Source organism: Rousettus aegyptiacus, unplaced genomic scaffold (assembly GCF_014176215.1).
Source record: "Rousettus aegyptiacus isolate mRouAeg1 unplaced genomic scaffold, mRouAeg1.p scaffold_m13_p_10, whole genome shotgun sequence".
NCBI classification, from domain to species: Eukaryota; Metazoa; Chordata; class Mammalia; order Chiroptera; family Pteropodidae; genus Rousettus; species Rousettus aegyptiacus.
The window spans coordinates 99107488-99132230 of record NW_023416285.1 but is presented as its reverse complement, the minus strand read 5'-3'; the positions used below and the strand labels follow the sequence as shown (position 1 = coordinate 99132230).

The following is a 24743-nucleotide window of genomic DNA, read 5'->3' as shown; positions in this document are numbered from 1 at the left end:
CCCTCTGAGATCCCCGAAGCCCGAGCCACGTGCCCCGGAGCCGAGCGGGGCAGCGGCAGCACAGATTCCCCGGGTGGCAGGGACTGAACCTCCGCGCGGCCCCTCCCTGCTGTGCCCGCGGCCCAGCCCCGCCAGCCCTTTGACTCCTGCGAGGAAGACCTCCGGCCGGGCGGGGGCGCTGTGCGAGGCGGAGGCCGTGCGAGGGAGGCGCAGGGAGCGCCCGGCAGTGACGCTATCGAGCGGAAGTCCCGCCCTCCGCGGAAGTCCCGCCCTCCGCGGAAGTTCGGCTCGCTGGCTTTAGTTCCTCGTGGCCGACCGCTGGCATGGCGCACTATAACTTCAAGAAGATCACGGTGGTGCCCTCCGCCAAGGTAGGCGCCGGGAGCCTTCGCGCTCTCTTTCCTCTTCGGCCCCGCAAGGCCATGTCCTCTGGGGATTAGGGCCGGGGCCGGCGGTGCCCCAGAGCGGCGGGGTCACGCCTCAGGTTAGGGTCCCCGCAGCCCACACGGGTCCCGCCCCGAGAAGAGGAAGGCAGTCTGGGGAAACTTCAGGCCTCAGATACCGTTGAAACCAGCCCCTTGGGAGTTCACAGAAGCTGGTGAACGGAGGAGGTGGAGACCCCAGGCCGGACGGCGGGCCCCTCCCGGCGCGGACGGTGCTGTGGGCCTCTGACCGCTGGTCCGTCTGCAGGGGGTCCGCGCACAGCCCTGCTGTCCTCGGTCATCTAGGGAGTTGTAACCAGTGGGTTTTAGTTTTACTCGTTGTTTCATGCACTTTCAAAGTCAGAGATGCACAAATTGGGATTGTAGGGTTGTGTCTTTTTTAAGTATTTTTTCTGATTTATGCTTCTGTTGTATGACAACTTAAGTTTCAAAAGTATTTGGAAGTTAAGATCAAAGGAAGTTTGGGATGAAATTTGTTTCAACAGCCATTTACTAAATGTGTCTTAAAGGGCAGGAACTATAAAGGTGAACAGAGTTGTATATAAAGGACTAAAGATGTAGTTAGAAAAAGTGTCTGTAGTTTTAAACATATAGTGTTATTAGATGTCAATCTAGTGACATCTAGATTAACCTTCCGCCAGCCGAAGGTTTCAAATAAGTGAATGAAAAGTAGACTTTTTGGTGTAACTCTGCCTCATGTTTTTTAATTGCAGGACTTTATTGACCTGACGTTATCGAAGACTCAACGGAAGACTCCAACAGTTATTCATAAACATTACCAGATCCATCGCATTAGACATTTTTACATGAGAAAAGTCAAATTCACTCAACAGAATTACCATGACAGACTGTCACAGATTCTAACAGATTTCCCCAAATTGGACGTAAGTGACTCTGGAGGCTACAGATGGTTATGCAAATGTGAACCTTCAGATAACTGGTGTTTACCAGTTGGGTCCACTCATCTGACAGATAGTGAAGGAGACAAAATAACTGGCTCGTTAGAGTTCACTTAGTGAGTTAGCGGCAAAGCTGGGAATGGAACGTAGGATTTTTGATTTCTTAAGTTCTTCCTCCCCCCCAACCGTGCCCCATCTAAGAGGTCAGAGAGCTGCCTCTGGAGGCTCTGCAGCCTCAGCTCGCAGGGGTCAACCCAAGCTTTCCAGGCCGTGACGGGATCCAGGCCCAGGCCCTGGTGGCTTGCCACCTTGTGTGGCGTCCTTACCTCCCTCTTCTCAAAGCTCCTTTTCCTGCCCAAGTTGGGTCAGTTGCCTGAAGTCTACTGCTGTCTATGGACTAGTTGGTTCATCAGCCGGTAACGGTCAGTTCAGCGCTGACCGCCTTCTTCATCAGTGAGAAGAAATCACGTGGGGAATGCTCTGACTTCTCCATTAAGTGAGGAAGGTTGAACTCGGTACTGCTGCGTAGTGCATTTTTCCCATTTATTTAGCTGCTGTAGAAAGCTAGCTGGACACCGTGGGGTCCCTGTGTATGGTCACGTGGTGGTGAAGGACGTGGGGCTAGCAGGCAGTGAGAACCTAAATGTCAGTGCCCCAAAGTCGTCCTCACATATCGGCGAAGGAGAGAGAAGAGGTCAATTTATGTGACAAGAGTTTCTTTTGTATATAAAAATATAACGATGACTTACTCAAAGAAAAATACAGGCGTGTTTAGAAACCAAAAGTTTCTGCCTGTGGACAGGCACGTGTTCTCTCTCTGGGACCTAATACCGGAGCCCAGTAGATGCATGTCGAATGGGCTGATCATTTGTTGGGAAAGGGAGGGTCCTGTGGGAAGGGCTGAAAGAGACCGAAGAACGGGATTGTTCTAAACTAATCTAATGGCAGGAAGCACACTGATCTAATTAGTACTAGATTTCTGTGGTCGTAAGTTTCATCTCTTTCATGTTTGGTATTTTCATTTTGTATATATTACAGGTTCAAATTTATGAGCATTTATTCCTGTTTTAGGTTTTTTTAGTGTCCTCTGAGGATCATTTTAGAGTAGAGAGTTGGAGTAAGTTATTCATGGAGTGATTGCCGTGTCTCAGGTACTGTTCTAGGGACTAGAACACAGCAGTAGTAAAGAAAGCCCCTGTCCTTGTCTGCGGGGGGAGACTGTGAATGTGCAGGCACCTGGTGTGCCACATGAGTAAGAGGGCAGGGAGCGCCTGCGCAGGTGTGTCACGGAGGCCTGAAGGAAGTACGGTGCTGAGCCTGCGGCTCTGGGGAAAGCTGGTGCAAAGGACCCAGGGGTGGAGCAGGGCCAGTGCTGGGAGGTAGTCTGGGGGGTGGGGGACTAGAGATCTGGGGTTCGGGGGGAGGGCGCCTTTGGAGCTGAGCCTGCCACTTGGCTCCTCGAGAGTGCCTGGCCTGTGGGGGCGGGTAGCCCAGGTCTGCGTGCGACGTAGCTGACTGGAGGTGGCGAAGGGGTTGAGGAGTGTTTGGCCTCGGGGAACCCTGAAGGGCGAGAGGCGGCTTGTGGAGTGGGCCTGGGCCCTGGACAGCGGTGCCACTGTTCCCGAGGCGGGAGGGTTGTGCTTTGAGGACCATGTGAGCTTTCGTGTGTGTTCACCTGAGAGAGGTGAGGTGTCTGGCCTGGGGCCGGGGGGGTGGGACTTGGAGATGTGTAGGTGTGCGAGCCTACACACGCTCACCCAGGAAGTGAGCGTGGAAAGGGGGCTCCAGGACCTGAGTGTGAGCCACAGGGTCTGAGAGGGGAGTGGACGCATCAGGAGGGGCTGGCCACCCTTCGTGTGGGAAGGGCTCTGTGGTATAGAGGGACAGCTGGAGGTAACTGGTGTGAGCTGTTCCAGTGGCACGTTAGAGGCGGTCCAGAATGGAACGGGTTCCTGGGGGTGCGGGGTGGGGCACTGCCAAGGAGAGGAGCAAAGGAAGGAGGGGTCGTGGCTTCACGGGAGTGTCACAGCATGTTAGACCTTGGGGGAAGTGGCAGCATGTTTGCAGGCCGATGGGAATGGCCAGGCGGGGAGGGAAGACTGCAGCCCAGTCGTTGCGTTGTGAGGGGTGGGGTCCGGTGCACAGGTGGGGCGCGGCCTTGTCGGGGTCTGGGGACAGCTCCCGGAAGGAGGTAAGGGAGCGTTCTCGGGACAGCTCTGGGTGGGCGGAAGCGGCCGCCGGGCTGGCTTCCCTGCGACTGCCTGTGTCCTCAGAACAGACGGCGCTGGCCGGGAGGGAGAGCTGGGGCGGGCAGTGGTGTGCCTGTCTCCCCAGGAGATGGTTGTTCGAGTGTCATTTACACAGAGGGGCGACAAGCTATTGCCAGCCTGACCCCTCGCTTTTCTGTTACAGGACATTCATCCATTTTATGCGGATTTGATGAACATCCTCTATGACAAGGACCATTACAAGTTGGCTCTGGGGCAGATAAACATTGCCAAAAACTTAGTGGACAAGTAAGGTGTTATCTTGGTACGTCATACTTCAAGTTATTGTCAAAAGTGAAAGAAACTTACGTGTTTCTTTTCATTCTAAGTGTTGCCAAAGATTACGTGCGGCTCATGAAGTACGGGGACTCCCTGTACCGCTGCAAGCAGCTGAAGCGCGCCGCCCTGGGCCGCATGTGCACCGTGATCCGCAGGCAGAGGCAGAGTTTGGAGTATCTGGAGCAAGGTACGGGCGGGCGTGAGCAGGAGCGGGCTGCGCGTGTTCTCTTCATGTCCTTGGTCCTTGTTGACCATGTGTTTTTTGAAACGTTTTGTTTTTTAGAGAGGAGAGGATCGAGTTATTTTTCCCAACCTAACCTATAAGAAATCTAATAGGTCAGTTATTGAAAAAGCAGCTAACACTTAATACTGTTTACACATTAATAGTGCTATCAAGAAAATTTGTGTATCGTATTTAATAGGTAAGGCATATACATTATAAACCATGGGAAAATGCCAAAAATATATTTTAAAATAGAATAATCCATAGTTTCATCTATTATTGACTTTTTTCATTGACTATAATTAGTTTTTAAGTGCTTCTTTTATAATACCTAATAGCACCAAACCGCCACTCCAGTTTTGTCACCCGATAGTTTTATGTAATAGGGCAGTTTCTGAGTTAACATGGTAGGTTTTATCGAAACGTTTCAGTGACTTTTCACGTGCATGTATTTGCGACAAGATTTCAAAACTTGGCTGTGGTGCCACGTGGAGCCACGTGGGTGCTGCTGAGCCATGTGTTTGGGGCCCCACCCTGGACCCGTGGGGCTGAGGGCGGGCCTTGCACTGCTGTCCTGTGGGCCGCGGCACTCCGGCTGATGAGGGGTTGGTGTCTTCCTCGTGGCTCGTGTTGCGAATGTGGGGGTGAGGGTCACACGACCACCAGCCCGGAGTGGGATGAAGCCAGGCAGGTCTTCAGCTTTGAGTTTCTGTGTTTGTCTTGTGGAATTAAGCACGTTTATTTTAAACTTCTCCCAGTGCGTCAGCATCTGTCCCGTCTGCCAACTATTGACCCAAACACGCGAACCCTGCTTCTGTGTGGGTACCCGAATGTCGGCAAATCCAGCTTCATCAATAAGGTCAGTCTGTCTCTGATGGTGACGCAGGTGACTGAGGACCTGCGGCCAAAACACTGCGTCCCAGCTGTGTGGGATGGAGGGAGGGGTCCGCTAGTTTCCAGTTGGTAAAACACTGGGCTTAAAACCCGCCGTTTCCGGGGGAGGGTTGGTCCGTCACACCTAGACGTGTTGCTGTCACAGTAACCGTTTTTTTGGTTCTTGGGTGCAAATTTCCAAAGAATTTAAGATGTTTAAGTACATTTTTGTGAACATGCGCTCTGTCAGCTTTCACATACACCGTTCGGCCCATGCGGTGGGAAGTGCTGAGCCACAGTTTACACGCATGAGTTTATTTATTGAGACCCAAGGGCACTCCTTAAGTGACATGGTGCTTCAGGACAGTCAGCTGACCTTGAGGGAACTGAGCAGAGTAGAAACAGCTTTTGAAACATCATCTCAAACCAGCAGCAGCTCAGGTGCCAATAAAAAAAAATTGTGTTTGTGTGGCTATTCACTACCAAGAGCAGGTTTTTTTTAGGCAGGTCCGTGGGGTTTTATTTTGTCCCCAAGCCGTGCTGACACGGTGACAAGCCGAAGCTGTGCAGTGCCGTAGCTGGTATTTCCAGTGTTCGTCAGCCGTGCTGTGGGGCACGATGGAGCCACTGAAATCAAGTACATTGAAACGGTGTAAAAATGAGCTGCTCAGTCACACTGAGCACATTTTGAGAGATCAGGCGGCGGGGGGCCAGTAGGCCCCACGTGGGCAGTGCAGATGTAGGATGTTCCTGTCGTCAAAGGAAGTTCTCCTGGGCCAAGGGGTGACAGAAGCAGCTGGCGCGTGTCCTCCTGGCGACAGCCCTCCTTGCCTTTCTGACACCAGGTTTAGCTCCTCCCCGAGCCGGGGTTGAGCAGCGAGCTGTCACTTAGCCCCGCAGTTCAGCGGTGGAGGTCCGCCTCGGTTTTCTCTTACAAAACGGTCTCGCAGCATGGCGGAGCCGCGTTCATGCTGCTTGAGATCGTGAGGTGTAGAATGCCTGTGGTTGTTTTGATTGGTTGCAGGTGACGAGAGCGGATGTGGATGTCCAGCCTTACGCGTTCACGACCAAGTCTCTGTTTGTCGGACACATGGACTATAAGTACCTGCGCTGGCAGGTGAGAGCGTGTGCCTCTGGATGCGCGCGCGCGTCCCGGTGTCTGGGGAGGGGTTGAGTCCTGGGTCCCGGCCGTCTGTCGGGGCGTTGGTGTACAGGTTGGGAGGCCGAGGAGCGGGTTAGACTTGGGGTGGCAGAAGGGGGGTTCTCATTTCTCTGCCAGGGTCCCCGGGGGCAGCCAGCTACCAGGAAGGCTCTGCATTGTGTTAACGGTGGTGCTGTTGGCAGAAGTCCCCGTCACCGTCTCTGACCCACCATTAGAAGTGGCGTTTGCTAAACAGCTTCAGCAGCGTGAAGCAGTCTGTTCCCACAGCCTGGCTCGCCGTGTGAGCGGTGCAGGAGCGCCTGTCCCTTGGGCGTGCTGGCCAGCGAGCCCAGGCCCCAGCTCTGTGACGTCGCCGAGCAGACAGGCTCAGGGCCTCGCTGGCTCCCTAACGAGCTCTGCAGGCCGCGCCCCTCCCGTCCCTCGTGGCTTGGCTCTGCGCGGCCTGCGCCTGTCAGCCGGTCTCGTCCAGGTGGTTTCAGGTGCGTGCCTGCCGTCGGCTGTGCTGGACGGTGGGCATGTGAGCCCGTGTGCTCCAGTGTGACACCTGGCCGTCAGGTTGTAGATACCCCAGGGATTTTGGACCAGCCGCTGGAGGACAGGAACACCATCGAGATGCAGGCCATCACGGCCCTGGCCCACCTGCGCGCCGCCGTGCTGTACGTGATGGACGTGTCCGAGCAGTGTGGGCACGGGCTGCAGGCGCAGCTGGAGCTCTTCCGTAACATCCGGCCTCTGTTTGTGGGCAAGGTGAGTGACAGGCAGCACCCCAGCCCCACCTGCCATGGGGAGGTGGCCACAACCTCACCGCCTGTGTTCTTGTCCAGCCTCTCGTGGTCGTGGCCAACAAGTGCGACGTGCGGAGGATAGCCGAGCTCCCCGAAGACGGCCAGGTGAGTCGCTCCGGCGCGAGTCTGTCTGCCAGGTCTCAGAACAGAGGTGAGAAGCAAGAGTCACGCCCGTCGGTTTTCCCCGTCACAGTCGAGGCCATGTCCTTGGTAGATTAGCAGACCCGGTGTTGTAAGGACGGTGTCAGTGGCTGCATCGGAAACTCCCCAACTGCCACGTGTTCAGAGGCTGGGAACATCGGCGCGTGTGACGGAAGACGAGCCCACGTGGGGGGGGACTGTCTTGGCATAGGGGCCGAACGGGGCGTGCAGCACAGGCCCTGGGCGTTTGGGGACACGGGCCGTCCTTTCAGAATCGGTTTCTGGGTAGCAGGGGACTCCGTGCTGCCGCGCTCCTCTGCGCGGTCTGGCGGAGTGGGCTGGGGACGGGGCGAAGGCGCAGGTGCCCGACGCTTCCTGGAATTGGCACCTGTCGCATCTGCCGCACATCCCGGGGGCGGGGCTGTGGCCCTGGTTCTGCAGACGGAGTGGACCCTGCAGCCCCGTCAGTGGTGTCTGGCCGGGACAGGCTTTGTGCTAGCACGGGGGTTCTCAGGCTGTGGCCCGACCAGCGTTGGCGTCGCCTTCCTGTGCTGACGTGTCCTAGAGGCAAGACCCACCAAGTCACGTGGGCCGTGACCCAGTGGCCCGGGCTGGAGCGGCCCCCGGTGCTGGGCGCACGCTGGAGGTCGGGAGCCACCACGGCAGGGTGATGGGCTCGGCCTGGCAGCGGCTCCTGAGCAGACTCAGAAGGCAGAGGAGGGTCTCGAGGAAGCGCAAACTGCTGCCTGGCTCTCCGTGCGATGTGGACGCCACTCACGGCTGGGTGGCATTTCAGGTTTTCAGACAGCCCTGCAGCTTCCTCGGGCCATGTGGCCTGGTCAGGATTCGCTTGTCTCAGAGGGGACCAGGTACCTCTTGAGTAGTCTCTGTTTTGGGGGTTAAAAGTGCCGAAGGGTAGAGGAGGGGACAGTAGGGTACCAGGGAGGCCAAGGGACTATCACGTGGAGGCTCGGGCTCTGACGTCCATGGGCTCGAATCGGCCTTACCGCCTGGCTGCGTGCCGGGGGGCGGCCACCTCTCTGGATGCGGTAGTAGCAGTGGCACCCTCGGGCCGTTCGCAGTGATGGGCAGGGACCCAAGGGGTAGCGGGTGCTGTGGCGATAACTGTCTGGGTGGCGCCATCGTGGAGCCTCTGTTCCCCGGTGCCCTGGCTTCGTCGGAGCCACAGTGCAGGTTACCGATGGGGAGGCTGTCACCTCGCGCTCAGGCAGGTGCAGAGAGCATCTTACTCGGGTCCCACGCCAGTGTGTGGTGGCTCTGGCTCGCCAACCCGGCATCCCCAGGACCAGTGCTCTTTGCAGGGAGGGGTCTGACCCGCAGGGTGGACGCTGTAGGGGGGAAACGGATCCTTTCCAGGGCAGCCAGCTGAACAGTTGGAACCGGTCACCTGTGTTTGATTGTGGTCACGGCTGCAGCTGCGGCTGCGGCTGGTGGCGATGCGCAGCGGGGTCCCTTCTCTTGGAGTCTGGCGATTTAAAAGGTGCTGGACATGTAGGCGTCTCCTTGGTGTTCTCGAAGAAGTTCTCATCGGTACAAAGACCAGATGTTTTTTAAAAAGTGGCTTTGAAACATTCTTTTAAAAAAACCCATCTTTTGATCTGATCTTCCAACTGTCTTTTTGGAGAGTAAGATGTCTCAGAACATGCCAGAACGCTTCTGGTTTGCTTGCAGTAGTCTCGTTGATTTTCCCAGTAATTTGTATTTTAGCAACCACAGAAGGTTATGGGGGAAAATAAAAAAACTTTTTGGAAGTCATCTTTCGAAAGAGTTAAGAAGTAAACGGCAGTGCCAATTGGAGAAGCAGTAAGATTTGTTCGCAGAGACCTGGAAATAACACGTGTCATTTTTCTTTGTATTCCCAGAAGATATTTACGGATTTGCAGGCTGAAGGATTTCCTGTGGTGGAGACCAGCACCTTGACAGAGGAAGGGGTCATTAAAGTGAAAACAGAGGTGGGTGTCAGAGGCTCTTCTGTCTTCCTCTGGCGTCCGAGTGTCGGCCGCTGTCGCCAGCACGAGCATCGGCAGTGGCACCGGCTGGGGCCTGTCCTCGTCCACTCGCCCTGCTGAGGGCGGGCCCTTGAGAACACACGGCGCTCCCTGTGCGAAGCGCCCACTGCTGGCTGCTTCTCCTGCCCGCCTGTGTCCCCGTCTCTCTGGACCCTGTCCGGAAGTGGAAGGAAGCGCGGTTAGCGGGAGCAGCCTGAGGCGTGTCCTGGTGGATGTCACAGGCTTCTAACGCTTTCACTTCGGTGTTTTTACCTGAAATGAAAAGAAGGGGCAGCTGGTACAGTTGGTTTCCCTCCTGCTTAGTTGCCCCCAAGCCCCGAGGTGGGACGTGACTCGAGCCAGGGAGGGCGCTTCAGCAGCGCCAGTCGCTGGAGGGAGATGGGGCCAGGAGGGGACGTGGGGGCGCTCGGGGCAGCTCTGCAGGTGCGGCCTGTTCTGGAGAGGTCAAAGGAGGGTGAGTCTGCCCCAGCGGACTTACTGGACCTTTGGAGCCCCCAGGACTTACAGCCACCAGAAAACAGTGCTGAGCAAAAGTGCAGATGAGGTTCCAGATGTTGGAACATACCCTCGTGCTGGCCCCTCCAGGATGCTGTGACAGGAGGCTGCCGCGGGGTGCCTTGTGACTCCGCGTCTCTGTTTGTGCCTTCTCAGGCTTGTGACAGGCTTTTGGCTCATCGAGTCGAAACCAAAATGAAAGGAAACAAAGTGAACGAGGTGCTGAACAGATTGCATTTGGCCGTGCCAAACAAAAGAGACGACAAGGTGAGGTCGCCTGCGCGGAGAACCCTCGGGACGGGGCAGTGGGCACGCGCGTGCCTTCGTCCGGGGCCTCCGGTCCGGTCACACGCACACGCACACGGGTTCACGTGTGGCCTTGAACGATGCCCCGTAAGTCAAAAGGTGACATGAGTATGAGGTGCCAGGGGAGAACCTACTCGTCCCTCCACCAGAGGCACTGCCAAGTCTGTCTTGTTCAGTTTTCCAGAAAAATTGTTGCTACAAAAGTATATTTAAAAAAAAAATTTCAAACAGAAATATATTAAATTTTTTGGTTTTTTGCCATCATAAACAGTGCTCAAGTGACATCTTTATACCCAGTTCTTCGTTTTTCCTTGCAAATATATAGAGAGAGTAGATTTTACGGTGTGGTGTTGGAAATGTCATCGAGGTGTGCTGCGCTGATGGCTCCCTGTTGGTGGTGGGCTGTTGGTGGTGGGCGTTGGCGTCTCAGTCTGGTCGGATTCACAGTGGTTAAGGCACAGCGGTTATCACTGGGACGCGTGTGCCAGCATCCGATTCTGACTCCGCACCCCGGAAGTGCGTGTGGCTTTGCGCCTGGCTACACCACCGTTCGGCAAAGGCGCTTTAGCTGTGGTGGATTCAACAACCAGTGCAGGGAGCACTTCAATGAGCTTTTTGGCCTTTTCACTTCACGTCAACGTCTGATTTTTATATTAAGGAAATCAGATTCTTGTATTGTCCTATAAAACATTTTTTGCCTTGTTGTTGGCCTTTTGCCTTGAGGGGAATTTTTTTTTTAACCTTAAAATATGTTTTTAAGCAATTAGCGTACATTGGCATTTTTTACATGGTTGGGTTTTGTGTCATGCATAGAAATGTCTACTGCCCATTACAGAAGTGTTTCTTCTGTATTTCAATGGTTTAATTTTTTTTTTTTTTTTAATTTTACCCATTTTGAATCAACTCAGGTTTTGGGTTTATTTTGTTCCAGGAAGGGGGTGGCAGTAGGGAGCAGGTTTAGTGCTGGGTCCCTCTTACTCTTCGAGCTGCTCTGTTCCCCGGTATGGTTTTCTCTGTCATTGTCCCCGGCAGTCGTGACGTTCGTATCTTCCGAGTGAACTCTAGAGCCGGCTTGCGGGGTCCGCGCGACGCCCCCACCCTCCGCCGTCCCCCTGATCACCTGCCGGCGTGCCGGTGGTCTGGGCCTGGTTTTGCATTTCCTCCGCAGATGGAGAATTTCTTCTGGTGCTTTGTTTCTGTGCTGCAAGGCGTTTTTACATGAACATTTTGGTACTGTCTTCTCAGGAGAGGCCCCCGTTCATCCCAGAGGGAGTGGTGGCACGCAGGAGGAGAATGGAGACCGGGGAGCCCCGGAGGAAGAGGGTGGGTCCCCGTCGTCCTCACCCGTTCACTCGCGGAGGGTGGGAGCTGTGCGCGTGAGGGCTGGGGACTTAGCGCCTGGTGCCCTCGCTGTAAGCTCTGAGGGCAGGGCTGTGAAAGGTCCCTGCTTTGGTGTGTCCCTCCAGGGGTCAGGAGGGTCAGGACGGCTCTGCTGCCAGAAGTGGCGGGGGAAGGTTGGCCTTCAGGTCGGAGAGGTTAAGGCACAGGGATGGGGCCCTGCAAGGTCAAGCTGCGACCGAGAGTGTTCTGTCTTTTGTTGTAGGAACGAGATATTGAACTGGAGCTCGGGGATGATTACGTTCTGGATCTTCAGAGTAAGGGCCGCGTGAGATCGCTGCGTGAAGTGTCTCCGTGTGAGGGGGCTGGCCGGCCACTGCCGTCCTGCGTCCTGGCGATTCCTTAGGGAGCGGTCCCGTGCAGGCGGGGTCCGAGCCCCCCGCCCTGAGGTTTGCCGTCCTGCCGGATGAGGGGCCGTCTGCGGCTTCCGTAGCAGGTCGATCCTGTCCGAAGACCATTGTTTGTGCCTTTTGGCTTCGAGCGTGCCTTGCTTTTGATTTTCCTCTCCTCCTGGGGTCGCTCCATCGAATGGCGCCGACAGACCGCGGGGCGTGTGGAGCGAGTCAGGAGCACGTGCCTCGCTCGTGCAGGGTCGGACGCAGACGCTCCGTGTCTTCACGGGGCAGCGCGACTCGTTGTGGCACGTGTACCTGCAGATACCGAAAACGACTACAGATGTAACTTTTCTTTTTAATTCTAGAGTACTGGGATATAATGAATTTGTCCGAAAAACACGACAAGATACCTGAGATCTGGGAAGGCCACAACGTAGCCGATTACATCGACCCTGACATCATGCAGGTTTGTGTGACTCGTTCTTCACGTGGCCACCCGGAAGTGGAAGCCGACTTCCGGCTCACCTGTGTCTGTCGCCCTCGTTCCTTTTCTACCCACCGAGCCTCCCCGCCCCCGTCACCCCACTCCTGCCTGGGGGTCCCGGAGGCCCCAGCGCTGCCGACCGGGCTCCTGCCCCCTGTGGTGGGCGCTGTCCCCACATAGGTCCTCCTCGTCGGCATCTGCCTCCTGCTTTGGTCCCCTCCCTGTTGGCTTTTTCTGCAAGTTTCTTTCATCTTTAAAACACAAAGGTCGTGTGTCACCCTGTGTGGCGCCGTGTCCTCGGCGTGGGTTCAGGGCAGCCCGTGACCTGCCCTGCGGCGCCCTCCCCAGCCCGCCACCGCGTGCTTCCACAGCGGTGGCGATGCGGGCAGGCGGGCGGCTAGACTGCTGCCGTCTGTCCGTGGGGTCGTGATGACATGCACGTGTCACTCCATTAAAACCGCACCGCCAGCGAGCTTGCATTTGGGGCGGCGTCAGGGCGGGGAAGCTCCCGGGGCGCTGGGGCACGACGGGTGCAGGCTGCTCGGGGACCCTGGCTCCCGTGCGAAGGTCCCACACGCGTGTCTGAGTTTTCCATTGTCGGTTTTGTTCGTTACTCTTCTTAAAGAAACTGGAGGAGTTAGAGAAAGAGGAAGAGCTGAGGGCAGCTGCGGGCGAGTATGACAGTGAGCCCGAGAGTGACGACGAAGAAATGGGGGAGATCCGACAGCTGGCGAAAGCAATTAGAGAAAAAAAGAAGCTGAAGATTCTGCAGTCCAAAGAGAAGGACACACAGGGACCCAGAATGCCGCGGACAGCTAAGAAGGCAAGTTTCGCGCCTCTTGGCGAGGTGCCCTGCCTGTCTGCGGGCGGGTCCCCGTGCGGTCACGCCCGGTGCAGCGTCTCCACCTGTGCGCCCACACACGGCGCTCGCCCCGTTCTCTTGGTTTGTTGATTTTCAAAGTTTAGAACTGTTGGATTCAACCATTCTGCAGTTGTACAAAGTGAGATCCGAATTTGTGATTTGCACCTATAGGTTAACACGTTTGTTAGTTAACACGTTCTCATTCTTAAACTATTTTGTTAATCAGGACTCATGTTTGTAATTTATGGAAAAAACCCGATCTCGTGTACACACGAAGACAGTTTGTCGGCTCCAGGGACCGTGAGCCGCAGGTGGGCCCGCGAGGTCTGAGGGCTTGCCAGTTCTCAGCTCTATCTCTGTCGGGTCTTCTCACATTCTCATCAGGGTGGCAGGTGAGGCCAGGTCCAGCGGTCGTCCCCAGACCACAGTTGTGGCAGAGGCTGGGGATAAGTCCTCAAAGAAAGAGGATGATGCCAGGGACAGTTAAATTGTCGTGAGACAGGCAGGAGAGGGACAGTACTGCAGACCCCTCACAGGTGCTCCTGTGCTTGGCACCGTTCATGCGACGGCACGTGAGTGGTGCTCAGCGGATGCAGAGGTGCCGGCCTCAGTGTGCCCCTGGCTGTCACCTGACCTCAGCCTCCGTGGCCTCATGCGCACACACCCGTGTAGAGTTGTGCAGGACTCAGGATGAAGTGTGCACCGCGCTGCACGTGGCAGCTGCCCGAAAACACGAACCCACGTAAACGACTGAGAGAAGTGTGTCACAGAGCCATTTACAAGGCACATCTTCCCGAGTTTTGTTTCCGTAAACATTTCCTCAGACTGACTTTGCTTAAAATAAACATTCTCTGCGGCCTTTCAGGTTCAGCGGAAAGCCTTGGAGGATGAGATGCGCAGCCTCGGGGTTGCCGTGGGTGGCGATGAGAACGTGAGTGCGAGGTGCTCTCTGATACTTGCGTGGCTGGGCGCAGCTGTGCCTTAGGGAACCCCGGGGCCTCAGGCCCTGTCAGTCACAGGCCACTGAGGGCGAGGCGGGAGCGGCCGGTCTTCCCGTCGGGGCCTCCTGGCCTGAGAGCGTGGTTGGAAGAAGCTGGTCGAGGACGGAATGTGTCGGTCCCTCTCGGGGGACAGGTCGGGCGTTTGATCCAAGGGGCCATGCCGGGGGTCAGGGTGGCGCCCCAGACTCGGCTCCTGCTGAAGAGCCCTCTGTGCGTTCCAGGCCCACTATGCGGTCCAGGCCAGACTGTCTCGGAGCGTCACCAGGAAGAGGAAGCGGGAGGACTCTGTCGCGCCCACACCCGTCGCCCGGAGTCGCAGCTGCTCTCGGACTCCGCGGGACGTCTCTGGTCTTCGGGACGCCAAGGTCAGTTGCCGTGATGTGCGTTAGTAGCACTTGGCCTCCGCTTTTGGTTGCTCAAAGGCGCCTGGCAAAGCCGCGTGGCGATCGTTGGAGCGGGGCCTGCAGGGGCCCGGCCGTGTGCACACACCAGAGCCGTGTGGACGGAGCATGGCGTCACACAGCACCAGGCGCTCAGAGCCTAGGCCCCAGCAATTGGGGGCACGGTCGGCCCCCGGTGGCCTGGAGCCCTCACTGAGGCGGGGCTGTGCGGGGAAGTAGCCCGGAGAGCCGTCTCGGTCCATCTTCTGGACGAGGCACTTGGGCCTGCAGTCGCTCTTGCTGATACTTTGTTACATAAACGCATAAGTTGTTTGAGTGTTTTGAAAGTGTGGGAAAGGAGCAAGTCTCTGGGCGAGGCGGCGGGCAGTCTGGGGCGTGGAAGCCCAGCGCCGCCTTTTAGGGAGCTGGGTCTTCGAGCTGGCTTTGCCACTGGGCAGACGTGGGCCGTGCGGCGTCACGGGCCTGCGTCTGAGTTTGTGCGTTGTCCACGATCCCTCAGTCCAGGGGCGCTCCGACCTTCCGGTAGACGCGCCGGCCGGGCAGGCACGGAGCTGGTGCGCGGGCGCGCCTCCCGCCACCGCGTGCCCAGGCTGAGTTCCCGCCCACGCGGGCCGTCCGAGGGAGAACGGCGAGGGGCTCACCGGGTTCCCCTTCGCAGCCGGCCGCGGCCGTCGGCTGGGGAAGGGGCGACGGAAGTGCGCGGGGGGTGAGGCTCGGTCGTCAGCGTGCTCTGTGTTGTCCCCCTCTGCAGATGGTGAAGAAAACCAAGACTATGATGAAGAAAGCGCAGAGGAAGATGAACCGCTCGGGGAGGAAGGGGGAGGCGGACCGGCACGTGTTTGACATGAAGCCCAAGCACTTACTCTCTGGGAAGAGGAAGGCCGGTAAAAAGGACAGGAGATAGCGTCCTTCGCAGCCGGACCGGCGGGCGAGGCTGCGGCTTCTTGTTCTGGGACAAGATGGCTCCTCAAGCTGGAGTCAGGACCCGTAAACGGAACAGTGAGCAGCCGAAAGCCCTGTTGCTTTCCTGACAGCTGCGCCCGCCCCTCCCCCTTGAGAGCGAGGGGACGTCCATGTTTGCGTGGTGCCGCAGCCGCGTGGAGGAGACCCTGGTTTCTGCACTCAGTAGTGGGCTTTGGTGGCATCGGCTTTGCAGAACTGAAAAGATTTATTGCTGTGACTCATTTGTGACGGAGAGAAATCTTCTCTTTAGCAAGAGGGCACTGCGGTTGGGTCAGTGCAGGTGAATCGTCCTCTTCTGCAGAGGAAACATCTCCACTTGTGAACGCCGGCGGCGGCCGCCAGCCCTGCCCCGCAGATGCGGGGGTGAGTGCGGGTCGGTGGCGGAATGCCGGCACTAAGTGATCTTCCGCTCTTCCTGTCCCGTGTACCATTGTAATCTGTCTTCAGCCAGTCGACCCAAAATAAACTTCTAAGAGAAAAAAGTTTTGATCATTTAGGTTTTTGGGGTTTGTTTTTTCTGGTGTAGCTACAGATCACTGTCCATTAGGCCAAACCAGAAAGGAGGGAAAAAACGGTTCTGTTTTAAAAGCAGAAACACCTCCCCACGGGATGGCAGGTGGCCTGAGGCGCTCCAGCAGCCGAGTGTGGGCATCACCTGCCCTGCGGTCTGTCGCCGAGCTTCACACGTGTTCCGTGAAACACACAAGCACCCAGCTCTGTCACAGGAGTACCTCCAGGGGTCTGTTCTTAATTGTTTTAAGTGGGAGTCACTGTGAAGTGTGTGCCAGTGCGCCCCGAGCGCAGTGGGAACTAGGGGTGTGTCCCCCAGACATCGGGCTTCTGCGTCCTGGTTGCCGATAGCTGCTCCTGACGGCGGAGGGGGACCCTCGCTTGGGATTCATAAGCTGAGTTAGATTCAGGAAATTTAAAGGGCCAGTGCCTTCTATTCCCCCTTGCATCTTTCTTTTTTTTGTCCGTTTTAGGGGCCAGACATTTAAGGATTGGGACTTTAAAGAGCAGCTTTGTGTTCAGGGGAATTTAGAAAGCACTCAGGCCTGGTGAAAGGCACAATCAGAAAAGAATCGGGAGGACCTTACGTTCTTACTGCAGGCTGGCGCAGGGTCGAACGATCCCCAAAAGAAGGGGGGAGTCTGATCTACGGGATTACCACGGTACATGATTCAAATGTCCCACTTTCAGCAACAAAAGAAATCACGAGGCCTACAAATAAACAGGAAAGCATGGCTCGTTAAAGGGAAAAATAAACCGAAACGGTCCCCCAGGAAGACCAGCTGGTGGACTTACTAGACAAAGACTTTAAAGCAGCTGTCTTACGTTCTAAGAGCTAAAGGAAGACGTGGACACGGAAAACAATTATGTATAAAATAGCAACGTCAATAAAGGGAAGACAAAAGGCACCGAAATAGTTCTAGAGCTGGGAAGCACAGCTGACGAAAGGAGGTCAATGGGACCGTATCGAATCTGCTCATCAAAGGACGTCATGGGCAAGAAAGCCACTTAAAGAATGGGAGAAAGTATTTGCAAATATCTATGTGAGGTTAATACCCAGAATATAACAGGAACTCCTGTAACTCAATTATGACGAAAAAATACCTGTTACAAAATGGGCAAAAGATTCGAATGCACAATTCTCCAAAGATATGCAGAAGGCCATGCTCACGGAAGGACGCTAAGCATCGCTGGCAACGGGAAATGAAGGTTGAGACCACGATGAGCTGACGCCGTCAGGACGGCCGCTCCCCAGGGGACAGCAGACATGCTGGCGAGGACGTGGAGGAGAGGGAGCCCTCGCGCACGGCCGGCGCAAACGTGAGGGCCGCAGCCACTCCGGGAGCTGTGTGAAGGTTCCTCAAGAAAGTTTTTGTGACCAGGCGCTCCCAGTCGTATTGGTCCAAAAGAATTCAAAGCAGGATCTCTAAAAGACACCCCTGCCTCATGTCCACTGCGGTGGCAACCACACTCGCCAAGTCACGCAAACAACGTCAGCATCCGTGACAGGTGAATGTTTGTAGAAAACGTGATCTGTCTAAAATGGACCTTTAGTCAGACAAGAAAGGATCAAATCCTGCCATTTGCAACAGCATTTGGGTGGACCTTGAGGGCATTATGCTGAGTGAATTCGACCAGACAGAGAAAGGCAAATACTGTACGACCTGATCTCATGCGTGGCATCTCAAACACCAAACTTATAGAACAGGTTGGTGGTTGCCAGAGGTGGGGTGGGGGTTGGGCAGAGTGCATGACAAGTCGAAAGGAAGAACTTCCAGCTGTGAGATAAGCCTGGGGATGGCACAGCCTCCTGCTCACAGTCAATGCTGAGTCACACACTTGAGCGCTGCTGAGAGAATAAATCAAGTTTTCTCACTGATAGGCTTGAATTTAAAAGCACCATCTTATTTTGTGCTTTTAATATGTCCTGGGATGGGTGTACCTCTCCTGTCTGGATTCTTTTTAAGTAATTTCTGTCCCACATTATCGCCTCCACTTACTTGAAAGTGATAGAATCTTTCTATACGTGTTACTCTGTGAGTTGCGATATGAATCATAATGAAACTCTAATTACTTGTTAGGGTAAGCCTCCCAGAGTGCACTTTTCTCCACCCTAAATACATGGCGCAGTCCATCAATACTGGGCGGCCTTAGGACAAATTATCTCCCAATGAGACGAAATGATCCTAGAATTAAAAACGACTGAGAAGGCAGTGCATCACACGTTATATTGTTTTCAATTTAACAACAAAGTACAGCTGAATCTGAGCTCCTGTTCTGGGTGTGCCGTCCTTGCTAAGGTATCGCTCTACGAATCACTTCTTACTCCCAGGGGGAAATACCTTTCATTGTAGAGAAGCCTGGCAGATGCAGGCGAACAGGGAGCTAATAGGGACACGACGGGTTGTGTGGCCCCAGGTGCGCGGGGCCGAGGGCACTTGACTCGTGTGATGTTCCGGCCAAAACTCATCTGAGCCTTGTCATGGGAAACAGTGTTAGAGGGAGCATTTTGTATGATAATAATGTGGAGTGGGCATCAGCATCCGGGAGACAGACAGCCTAGGGACGGACTGAGCAGGCTGTGACATGCAGGTGGTCCTTGCCTCTGCCTGGGGGAGGTCGGGGAGGGAGGACTCAGTGCAAGTCAGTATTGGGACATGGGGACGCTGGAACAGTTCTGAGTGGAAGTGCCGTGTGTCTGGGTGTCCTTTTGCGCTGCAGCACGTGCTCACGAGGGCGCCGAAGTGCAGAGGGCCGGGGGTCGTGGGGTGCGCGCGCCGGCCCGCTCGGTGGCAGCCTGTGCCACGGGCGCGCCCGTGGGCGCCCACCGCCCGGAGCTCGCGGTGTTCTGTAGTGTGACGTTTTTCAAAATGAAACTTCGGAAGAAGTGATACATGCCCCCTCGGGAGATTCAGCCCGGCAGGACAGGCGGCAAGTGATCGCAGCGCCGTTCTCTCTCGGTGTGAAGTGGGGAAACGACCGGGAGAGGGAGCCAGGGGTTGCAGTGGGGCGGCCTCCGGGGGCAGGGGCGGGGGGCGGTTGGAGCAGGAGAGGGGCGCGGCAGGCAGATGCGGGGTGAGGTGACGCAGCTGCCGCTGCTGCGTTCGTGATCAGCAGACCCGCAGGCGTGGCAGGGCGGCCTGGCGCCAACGCAGACGTGGGCGTGAGAGGGAAGGGGCCTTTGGGCGCCGCCGCAGCGGAGGGCCTGAGTGGGGGGCGCGTCCACTCGCGTCTGCTCGCACAGCAGCGTCCTCGCGAGGGCCGAACGGATCTCCGTGGAGAGTTCAATCCGGCTCTGAAGCGTGTAGCTGATAGCGGGTGTGAGGTGACACGGAGACCCAGTCGTCGGGGCTCTGCGCCCACGTCCTCTGCGGGATGTGGCAAGCGCGGGTTCCGGGTGAGGACGAGGGGTCCCCCACACACCCATCTGCGGGAGCCGGCACCCACAGACACATGGGCGTGCACGTCCCCCAGGGAGCCGATGGGGGACGCTTCTGCCACGAGGCACACTGGGGCCTGCTCACGAGCTCCAGGTGCCCACGGCACTCCCTGCAGTGGTGTGTGACCATCCTCAAGGGCCAGTGAGGGCCAGTGCTCTGCTCTAGTCCTCGGGGTAATTTGGTGTTGGGATGACACACTAAAGGCTGCCTCTGGCCCTTCCGGGACTTGTTTCTCAAGTCTCAGCTGGCTTTAGCGTGGGGACAGTGCCAGGCTCAGTGGGTCAGGGGCCCTCCAGTGATGCTGCAGCAGGGTCTAACGCAAGCTGGCCTTGGGCCCCACCGTCCAGGCCACAGCCGATGGCCACGGTCCTGCTGAGCAGCGGTCACATGTTGCTCTCAGCCTGAACCTCCAAGAAAATGGGAACTAGAAACAATGTTACAAATGCATTTGAAGGCATTTATGTTTAAGACAGACACGTTGACCTGTATTATAATTGTAACAAACTACACAATAGTATTAAAATGTAATTTTTAATTGTTTTTATTTTTCAGCTATAAAAGGTTCACTTAACAAGAAATGCAGTTTTCCAGTGAATTTATACATTTAGCTTGTAAGAAACCAGTTTTCATTATTATAACATTAAAGGAAAATGAACTTATCTTGAGATTTAAAATCTGAGAACTCTATGGCCGCATATCAGAAAGTGCATCAAAGTACAATTTATATATTAATACAGACTCCACCCACCAGTCCCATTCGGCGCCTCACACTTAGTTTTGGTTAACTTTCTCCCGTGACTTTGCAGAGCAGGTTCTCAGCTGGCGCAGCTCTGCCTTGCAGCACGTCTGGCATCTGACAGTAGAGCCCAGGGATGCTGCCAACGTGCTGGTGCACAGGTGGACCCCACAACGAGGAACCAGCCACCAGAGTGTCAACAGTGCCAACGGCGAGAAGCCGTGTTGCGGTGCATGGCTGAGTCCCATCTTACAAACATCCCGTGTGTCCCTGAATTCTGAGCACAGACTGACAGCAATCCGGACATACACCACTGAAGAGCCACTGATGACCTGAGCCTGCGCCTCGCTCAATCTCAAGGTGGAAAGTTTATTTAAACTGCTTTGAATTAGCTAAGCAAGTAGCTTCTGGTGCACATTTACCTGGACGAATGACAAAAGTTTAATGATATGTAAAGCACCTGGCAATTAGCAAAGTGCCCTACAATGTCCTGAAAATGCTTATCTCAAGGTACTGAAAAGGAAGAGAGTCACTTATTCAAATTTGTTAAGACCCCGTGTGTGTGGTTAGTCGGTTTCCGTTTGTTCTCTTTTTTACAATAATGGTCTTTTACAAATAGCAGTGCATCTATATGGCGTGTATGACACAAAATTAAGGAGTCAGTTGTCTTTTCCACACAAATTCTGGTTGTGAAGTACCAATGTTTCCAATGAGAGTTGTAACAGAGAACCGAATTTTTTAAAAATGATTTCGATTTTACTAAGTACAGAAATGTTTTAGTACTTGTCTAGTCATTCACCTCCGTGTTCATATTCTATGTATTTTCTCATGGTCAACAAACTGCTTCAACTGACTTAAGTTATCCCACCACTTAAGGAGAAAAGCCTCCGCAATGATTCGAAACCACGGAGTTATCTGAACCTCACCACTGGCTGCCTTTATCAGCAATTCTTTCACTTCTTCTTTGGACACATAACAACAGCTTTTGACCTCATTGGGGTCAGGACTCAGTGTCACGTCCTTCCTCACAAACAAAACGTAATCGATTTCGTGTTCTCCCCAGATACCATCAGACTGAGCCTTGTAGTAAATTCGTGTTAGATAATTAATTTCTTCCAGAGGAACCTATGGTGAGAACAAAACAGTAACAAAAATATCAACCAAAAAGGAATTAACTCACCACATTTCAGTAATATCTTGAACAAAATAAGTATAATTTTAGAGTTAAGACTTTTAAAATATTAATTTCCTACTGATGATATATGGAAATATTACCACAGTTTCAAGTTTCTAAATTTTTTCCATAGGACCAAAAATATAAGTTGACTTATTGAAATAGTTATATTAAAAAACAAGCAGTCTTTCAAACTACAATTGCGACATTTTTCCTTCGCATCTTAGTATTACCTTTTGGGAGAAAAAAAATATCAACCATTTGACTAGATGAGAGATACTTTATTTAGTCAGGTCTCATTTAAAGGGATAATTCCCAGACTAAAAAAAAAAAAAAAAAAAAGATGACTTCAATTCACCCGATTGGAACTGCATTCACATCCCTAAGGCTTTCAATGAGAAAATATGGATCTTAGATCTGATCAAGTATAAAACAGCCAACTTCATAGACTGGTTAATAGTTCAATCTATTTTGATATTGAGCTAAATTCTGACAGGTCATATCGAGAAATCCACATTTAAATAATCTTTATTCAAGGTACTTTTCGGGGCCAATAACTCAAGAGGTGACAAAGCACAAACCTATGCTAGATTAAAAGTGTACTGAAAAATGTTTTAAGGTACGTTTAGCTTTCTGGCTGGCCGCGTGGCTGCAGGTGCAGTCAGCAGCCGGGTTACCTGCTCCTTGGGAATCCCCAGCTCGGCCTTCAGACGCCTCTGCGCGGCCCGCTTTACTCCCATCGCATTGTTTTCCTCGAGCTCCCCCGGAACGTTCAAGGGGTGACTGCAGCAGCTATTGGTGAAGTAACCTGGACACGTTAACAAAGACGCAGATTAACTTCTTCAAAGAAGCTCTAACAGATCACAACCCAAAGCTCTAAAAGTAATGGGAAAATATGTGAAATGGCTGAGGATTTCTAAATTGGTGAAAACAGACTACCAGTAATTACCTGGAGAAGCAGACATGTGTAGCTATGTACTTTATCGATTCCTTCTTACTCAAAAAAAATCAAAATGTAAGATATAGCCTTTTAAAATATATGTAAATATATGTGCACATACACACACCCAGCAGTTTTTATCTTTCACTGCTGTGTTACTAGGTTGCATTCATTGTGTGAACTTTTACAATATGATATTATGTCTCTTTTTTGACCTTGGCCATCCAGAAAGTTCCAAGTGACAAAGTCAATTAACTATAGTTCCTGACGAAACACCACACATCTGGCACACTGACCTGGAAAGGTGATTTTAGCATCTGATCTCTGCTGTAGCAGGAGCTTATTTTCGGTGTTGAACAAGAAGACACTAAACGCTCGATGCAATAATCCTGAAAACAAAAGCAGCGCTGTTACTCGAGTTTTAAAATACCCATTACTTCCCTGATTCTGTACTTGGGATCCAGAACCACAGTAACTCGGTAACTTTTTTTTTTTTTTTTTTTTTTTTGCAGCTTTCGATTTCATGAGTCCCTGCATCCGCATGACGAGCTTGGGCACGGCAACGAGGGAGTCGCCACCAGGCGAAAGACATGGCGACCCGGCTGCCAGCTCGGCTGCCGCCAGCCGCCCAAGGAAGCTGGGATGCGTGTGCTCCCTGTGTGGCGCTCGTCTCTGTCCATGCAGTGGAAAGAATGCATCGCAGACTTCACAAGTGCCCCTCGGCCAGGATTAGTTTAGGCCCTCTACCATAAAACCAAAATACTGCTGCGGCTGAGTGAAGGGCACGAAATGGAAAGCAGCAGCTGCTGGGTGGGGAAAGCGGCGAGCCAGGCTTTACTGGGGCGCCAGGAAACTGGGCCACGACACACTACAAGGCGACTCCCACTCACATCTTCACCAACGCGCTCGTCCCAGCTAACCGAAGATGGCCAGGCAAATCGCCTTCTGACGGAATATCTTGACACAGTACCTTTGTCAATGTTTGCATTCAGGTGACAATTCTTTTTGGTATCGACCCCAATCTTATTGTCATTTTCATCAATAAGAATGCACATCTCTGCCAGGAGTTGAACCTGCTGCTCATCGAGATGGTCCGTGTTGATTTCAGGCATCGTTGCAGACTGTCTGACCCGTCCTAGAACACTGGTGGGCAACAGGAAGACAGGCACTTACGTCACACTTCTTTGGGTCTCCTATGGACACACAAATCAGTTCTGAATCCATGAGCCCGGGGAAGGAATTCAGCCATTTCAACGCATAAGAAATGAACTGTCCCCACCTTGGCCATCGGCTGGCCTTCTCATGGCCACTCCCTAAACTGCCAGACTCCATGTTCTCCAAATCCTTCTCCTGTGAGATGCCGTGCTGCACTTGACAGCCACTCTGCACATTTTCTTCCTTGAGTCTGTGCATCTATGACTCGACCCAGGTCTAACTTTTCATCCTATTTCTCTGCCGTATCGCCAGAACCCATATCATATAACCACATGCGTCACACACGGGTTATGTTATAACCAACACCACCCTAACCGCACTGTGATCTCCTCCTATGCCACATCCCAACCCTCTGCCGAAATCCATTTTCCCAAGTCCATTCATGGACCAAACACTGCGGAACCGTTCCCGCAACACCTCAGGAAGCTTTAACCCAACTTTTGCGGATCGGATGGGGGCGCGGCGTCCGGGCTCCCGGGGAGCACAGCACCCAACGCCGCCGTGGACTCCCGAGACGCAGGGCACCGCCTGCGCGGGTCCCCACGCGGGGACGGTCGCCCCGCTCGGCCGCGGGCCGTGTGTCAGCTCTGGAGGAAACGTCACCGACAGGCGGTCAAGTGAGGTTCCACTCCGTTTCCACACACCCGAAAGGTACGTCCTCCTCCTGGGTGTCCCGCGAAACCACCGAGGATGAAAACCCGTTCGCAGCTCACAGGACACAGAAGCCGGCGGCGGGGCCGGGCGTGGGTCACCGGCCGCCGCGGTCCGACCCTGCCGCAGCCCCGAGGCCCCGTGCCGCTGCCCGGGAGCCGCCCGCCTCTCCCTGGGGTCCCCACACGCCCCGTACCTGCGCCGCACGCTGCCGGCCGCCGCTCGGGCAGGAACACCTGTCGCAGGCCGCGCCCCCGCGCGCCCGCCACGCGCCCCCGCGCCCAATGGCCGGCGCCGCGCCACAGCGCGCCACACGGCCGCAGGCCAATCGCGCGGCCGCATGCGGCGACGTCACGGTCGCGCGGCGACACCCCGCGCCCCGGAGCCGCGGGGACCGCTCCCGGGAGCGCCGGGGGCCTCGCCGGAGTCACGTGACCTCCCCGGGGTCGCGCGACCCGCGCAGGCGCCTGCGCGACCCTCGCCGGCCCGGAAGTGCGCCCCGCCCCGCCCCCAGCGGTCCCCTCCCCAGCGGTCCCCGCCCTGCGGGCCCCCCGCCAGCGGTCCCTCCCAGCGGTCCCCCCGCAGCGGTCCGCGCCCCCAGCGGCCCCCCCCAGCGGTTCCCCCGCGCCCAGCGGCCCCCCTCCAGCGGTCCCCCCCAGCGGCCCCCCTCCAGCGGTCCCCCCCCCAGCGGTCCCCCCCAGCGGTTCCCCCGCCCCCAGCGGCCCCCCTC

The 24743-nt window shown here is 54.9% G+C and overlaps 2 protein-coding genes across 5 annotated transcripts; one reads left to right on the top strand and one right to left on the bottom strand.

Moving 5' to 3' along the window:
* The first annotated feature begins 214 nt into the window (after positions 1-214).
* On the top strand, positions 215-15839 carry GTPBP4 (GTP binding protein 4). Its single transcript, XM_016162204.2, has 17 exons — positions 215-371; positions 1157-1327; positions 3755-3858; positions 3939-4075; positions 4870-4970; positions 6009-6101; positions 6702-6893; positions 6971-7036; positions 8956-9045; positions 9754-9864; positions 11149-11226; positions 11507-11558; positions 12002-12102; positions 12746-12943; positions 13848-13913; positions 14205-14348; positions 15136-15839. Exons 1-17 carry the CDS (start codon positions 324-326, stop codon positions 15286-15288), a joined length of 1905 nt encoding a protein of 634 aa, XP_016017690.1. The 5' UTR covers positions 215-323; the 3' UTR covers positions 15289-15839.
* A 3975-nt stretch (positions 15840-19814) lies between these two features.
* LOC107519460 (isopentenyl-diphosphate Delta-isomerase 1) lies at positions 19815-24356 on the bottom strand. Of its 4 annotated transcripts, none has more exons than XM_016162198.2 (5): positions 24210-24356; positions 23118-23290; positions 22444-22536; positions 21885-22015; positions 19815-21158 (listed from the first exon to the last, which is right to left on the bottom strand). In XM_016162198.2, exons 1-5 carry the CDS (start codon positions 24353-24355, stop codon positions 20841-20843), a joined length of 861 nt encoding a protein of 286 aa, XP_016017684.2. In that variant the 5' UTR covers position 24356; the 3' UTR covers positions 19815-20840. The 4 variants fall into 4 exon arrangements, with proteins under 4 accessions (XP_016017684.2, XP_016017682.1, XP_036084129.1 ...); XM_016162196.2 differs by having other exon boundaries at positions 23118-23340; positions 24210-24231; XM_036228236.1 differs by lacking the exon at positions 24210-24356 and adding an exon at positions 24007-24183 and having other exon boundaries at positions 23118-23340.
* Between the last annotated feature and the right edge of the window lie 387 nt (positions 24357-24743).

Excerpts from the sequence above, each read along its gene's own strand:
- LOC107519460 (XM_016162198.2), bottom strand. The coding sequence starts at position 24,355 with ATGCGGCCGCGCGATTGGCCTGCGGCCGTGTGGCGCGCTGTGGCGCGG. Across the intron at positions 22,537-23,117 it reads GAATGCAAACATTGACAAAG|GATTATTGCATCGAGCGTTT; the intron begins GTACTGTGTCAA and ends TTTTGTTTTCAG. Across the intron at positions 22,016-22,443 it reads TGCTAAAATCACCTTTCCAG|GTTACTTCACCAATAGCTGC; the intron begins GTCAGTGTGCCA and ends TAACGTGTCCAG.
- GTPBP4 (XM_016162204.2), top strand. The coding sequence starts at position 324 with ATGGCGCACTATAACTTCAAGAAGATCACGGTGGTGCCCTCCGCCAAG. Across the intron at positions 9,865-11,148 it reads CAAACAAAAGAGACGACAAG|GAGAGGCCCCCGTTCATCCC; the intron begins GTGAGGTCGCCT and ends CTGTCTTCTCAG. Across the intron at positions 12,944-13,847 it reads TGCCGCGGACAGCTAAGAAG|GTTCAGCGGAAAGCCTTGGA; the intron begins GCAAGTTTCGCG and ends GCGGCCTTTCAG.